Source organism: Phytophthora infestans, genomic scaffold (assembly GCF_000142945.1).
Source record: "Phytophthora infestans T30-4 supercont1.66 genomic scaffold, whole genome shotgun sequence".
NCBI lineage: Eukaryota > Oomycota > Peronosporomycetes > Peronosporales > Peronosporaceae > Phytophthora > Phytophthora infestans.
The window spans coordinates 355,342-359,700 of record NW_003303693.1 but is presented as its reverse complement, the minus strand read 5'-3'; the positions used below and the strand labels follow the sequence as shown (position 1 = coordinate 359,700).

Sequence of the window (4,359 nt, the reverse complement as noted above, 5' to 3'; positions counted from 1 at the left end):
TATAATTCGTGTCGATGGACATGAGAATGATACGAGATGTACAAAACACGGTGAAAAGAAGCGACAACCGGGTTTGGTTGAAGTTAAGCGACGTCGGAAAACACACACCAAAGACCCAATTGTTACGCTTCGCAGATCAACACGTACACGTCGTCCAAACGTAAGGCTACATGGCTATTCGCTTGCCAATTACTTCATCTCAACTACGGACAAGCTGCCCAAGTCAGTTCGTGCAGCGCTTGCAGGTCCTGATGGTGATAAGTGGTGGCAAGCTTTGCAAACGGAAATCTCTGACATACAAGCGAATCATACGTGGATTTTAGTGAACCGTCCGTCGGACACTAAGATCATGACCAGTCGCTGGGTGTTTGTCATCAAAAGGAATCGAAACGGAGAAATTGTACGCTACAAAGCTCGACTTACTCTCCGGGGTTTCGAGCAAGTGTTTGGTTCAGACTATTGGGAAGTATACTCTCCAGTTGTGAGCATGGAGGCAATCCGTGTTGTCATTGTGCTCGCATTCTACTATGACCCGAAACTTCGCCAAATTGACTTCACTACGGCATTTCTAAACGGTGAGATGGATGTCGACGTGTATATGGAGCAACCAGAGTTGTTCGACGATGGCACTGGACGTGTGTGCTTGTTGAAGAAGAGCTTATATGGCTTAAAGCAAGCTCCTCCGATCTGGAACGCAACTTTGAGAGATATCTAGTGAAGCTTGGTTTCAAATCCAGCATAATTGCAGATGGCGTTTACGTCAAGTGGGTCGACGACTCTCCTATCTTCCTTACAGTCTACGTTGATGATGTCGTTATTGCGGCTAAAAATGAGGGTATTACGTGGCTAATTTCACAGTTGAAGAGTGAATTTAAGCTAAAGGACTTAGGGGAGATCAACCTCTTGCTGGCCATGAATGTAAAAGTGGAGCCGACACGAGTCACGTTGTCACAAGAATCGTACATTCTACACACTGTGGGAAAAAAAAATGGCGATCACACCGCCTCGTGTGGTCCGTAACCTCCATGTGAACCCAAAAGTAAAACCTATGTAGACCCAGCAAACCCTACGCGACCTGACGCTAAACAGAAGTGATCTACCATTTCGTCAAATTGTTGGTTCCCTACAGTATTTGGTGCGTTGTACGCGACCCGATATCGCGAAAGCGGTTCGTGTCTTGAGCAAGTTTCTTGACTGTTATACAGAGGAACATTTTGGACTGGCTCAACGCGCTCTTACGTATTTGAAGGGGACTAGTTCCTATGGATTGGTGCTACCAAACGTTTCTGCAAAGGGCAATCTTTCTATCGCTGGATATGCTGATGCTGACCTCGGCAATGATATGGACACTCGTCGATCTGTTACTGGCCAAGTTGTAACACTTGGTGGATGTGTTGTAGCATACCAAAGTAAGCTACAGCCCAGTGCAGTTAAAGATACATGCAGTGCTGAGCTCACAGCAGCCAGCTGCTGTGCAGATCGAATTCGATGGCTACAAAACTTGTTAGCCGAACTACAAGTTCCTGTCGAGCTTCCAGCTCTTCTCTGGACGGATAATGCTGCAGCTGTTCCGGTCATGACACATTCCAGCGGACATCACAAGATCAAGTGTCTAGATCTAGTGATATACAAGGTTATTGACTATGTCGATGCTGGTTACATTGTGGTAAAACACATGCCGTCTAAGGTCATGCCTGCTGATGCCTTAACCAAGCCATTGGGTAAGGGCAAGTTTCGCCAACATCGAAAGTAGCTTGGTGTCGAATGCCTGTGTACTCAAGTTGATGGGAGTACAGATGAAGAACCAGAACAACATCCGAGCCGAGCAGACGCGCAAACAAGCTAAGGAAGACTTCCAGTTTCAGGGGAGTATGAGACTGGGACTTGTCAGTTTCAGAAACCAGAAGTCTTTTGAGTATTGGTAGTCACTCGCCCGTTAGAAGCTTGGTTGATATTTTTTATTTCTAAACGGAGTCCTCCCAAGGGTGGAGCTCCAGCAATTCCCAATCTGCCAAGTGTGGGGAGCGAGTAGTGTGTTAACGCTTACTTCTTCCGTCGTACTCACTGTCCAGACATCGTACACGACCTCTGCAAGTGAGCGAGTAGGAGACGTTCGCTGTTACAATGTCACTACGGCTAACAACCGTGATGTTAACACCTGACAAGTGGTCGCCAGTAGGCTTGGTCTTGTCATAAACGCCAAGGTGTTCGAGGATCTTGACAATTGCCAAATGTGTGCAAGGCAGCACGCACTTTTGCGTCTTCTCGTCGTCTACGTAGCGGATGTTACGGTACAAGTTGCCACGGTAGAATTGGCACAGTCCTTCCACGTCCTTCTTAATGCTGATGCTGTCGCGCAAAAAATCGTCCATGGTGCCACCGAAGAAGCTCGGGAAGGCGCCGAAGCACGGGTAGTACACGAGAATACCGTGCACATCCGAGTCTTTGTTGGCCTTCTCCAAAGCCTCCAGCAGCTCGTCCTTGGGCACTTCGCGCAGCTCGTAGCGGATGCCGTCGCGTGCACAGGCCTTGCCCGTCCACTCGGCGTACTTCTTGGGCCGTGAGCCAGCAAACCCACGAGTTTGGGACCCACGCCACCCATGTCCTGCTCAATGTACTGGCGCACGGCCAAGCTGAAGGGCTCGGCGATGGTCGCAGCGTTCATTTTCGCACCGGCGGAGTCGGTCATCTTGATGTTTGTGGTAGACGTCGGTTTGACGGATGGCTGGCTGACCATTAAACGAAAACCGTTTGGTAAGAGCTCGATTTTTCAACGCTTTCGAAAAAAGGCCTCAATTAATATTTGATCATATTAGAAAGCCAAAAAAATTAAGAGTCGTTGTTTTTTCAAAAAGAAACGCTTTGTTTAACACCTTTGCTCTTCCTTTTTATTTTTTATCGCAATGATTTGATAAAATGTCATTGGAAAAAGTGATTCGAAATCAAAGTGCTCTTAGAAAAACAGAAAGCTTTTTTCTCAGGGTGGCTCTTAGCCACTGCCACGTGTGCCATACCATGGCACTAGAGATTGAGCCATGGCATGGCGTGGTTACGAATAGACCTGCCACTGTGCCATCATGAAAACTATTTTTAAAATATACATTAATGCAAATAAAAGTAGCATGGCACATGGCAATTGCCCTTTGCCATGACACTTGCGAATGTCCGTGGCACTTCCTGTCATTTTATTTACTTTAAACGCTAGCCCTAGCAAGCGCTCATCCAATCGGATCACAGCATTTTGTGCCATGGCGTGGTTAAGAGCGACCCTCAGTTAAGCGAGCACTTTTCAACGTCAGACTTAAAAGCGACATATAAGCTCCTATTGCTTTTTTTTAAGATACCGTTTTCGAAAGCGCTTTTTTGTAGAGTACTTGAATTAGCTCCCCAAAAAAGCACAACAACATTTTTTAGGTGCTACAGGGCCAAAGCAGCGCATGTTTAAAAAGTAAAAAATTAAAGCAGTATGTAGCGAGCACTCGCTGTAGTCGAGTGAATCAGACTCTTGCGCTGATGGTACCGTCGTCGCGCAGTGAAACAGTACCAGTACCCAACACGAGCTAAGCCAAATTAGTGGCGAGCAGCGAATCGAGCGCCTTGTTTTTGCTGACTGGGCTTATGTCTCCAGCCCATTTCTTTAATTAAACATAATTTTGACGTTAGTCCAGCCGATTTGTCAGTGGTGCAGTTTATCGTACCGGAACGATGGGACTGAGGTTGGTCTCCCAGCTAACAGCGCTGTGTACAGCGGGGACCATAAAGCCGAACACAAGCACGAATGCACTCGTGATGTGGCCTATCACGGCATCCCCGAGCTCCATAGGTGTGTGTGGTCTGTACAGCATTCTCTTGAAGTAGTGTTCTTCTCTTCGGAGTCTTGTTGGTCTTGGCGGGAATTGGTAACTGAGTCTGAAGACGGCAGCTTTGTGAATTAGTACACGTCGACCTTCTGGATCGCGGCGTTCTTTTGCGTCCCGTAGCATAGAGACTGCATTGCGGGACGCTCGACTGTGTCTCAGCTACGGACATCAATTTCAGCTTACGTGGAAAACTGTGAAGTCACTTTTGAACTTCAAGCAAACGCGTCTCTCCAGACGCATCGTTTTCTCGTCGTCACGACAGAAGTGTCGTGTACGGGGTAATAATACCTGGTGGTGGTGTGTACACTGTATATGTAGCGTGTGGTGTATCGCCATAGAGTAGATCTAATGCGACACAATGTTTCTCCTTGTTATCGACGAGATGCGTCCGAATTTTCATAATTGAAGTTGTCGCTTTTGTAATTATTAGCGCTATATTCTACAACATAAACATGAGATAAAAGGTGAAAAGCGTTGACGAAACAGAATGCAATAAACT

General features: G+C 46.8%; 1 protein-coding gene across 1 annotated transcript; it reads right to left on the bottom strand.

Annotated features, from left to right (window-relative positions):
- Positions 1-1,454: 1,454 nt before the first annotated feature.
- PITG_18225 (tetrahydrofolate dehydrogenase) lies at positions 1,455-2,665 on the bottom strand (the record flags this gene model as incomplete). The annotated part of the gene is made up of 3 exons (XM_002997807.1): positions 1,455-1,492; positions 2,066-2,549; positions 2,579-2,665. The coding sequence occupies 3 exons, from the start codon at positions 2,663-2,665 to the stop codon at positions 1,455-1,457; spliced, it is 609 nt and encodes a 202-aa protein (XP_002997853.1).
- Between the last annotated feature and the right edge of the window lie 1,694 nt (positions 2,666-4,359).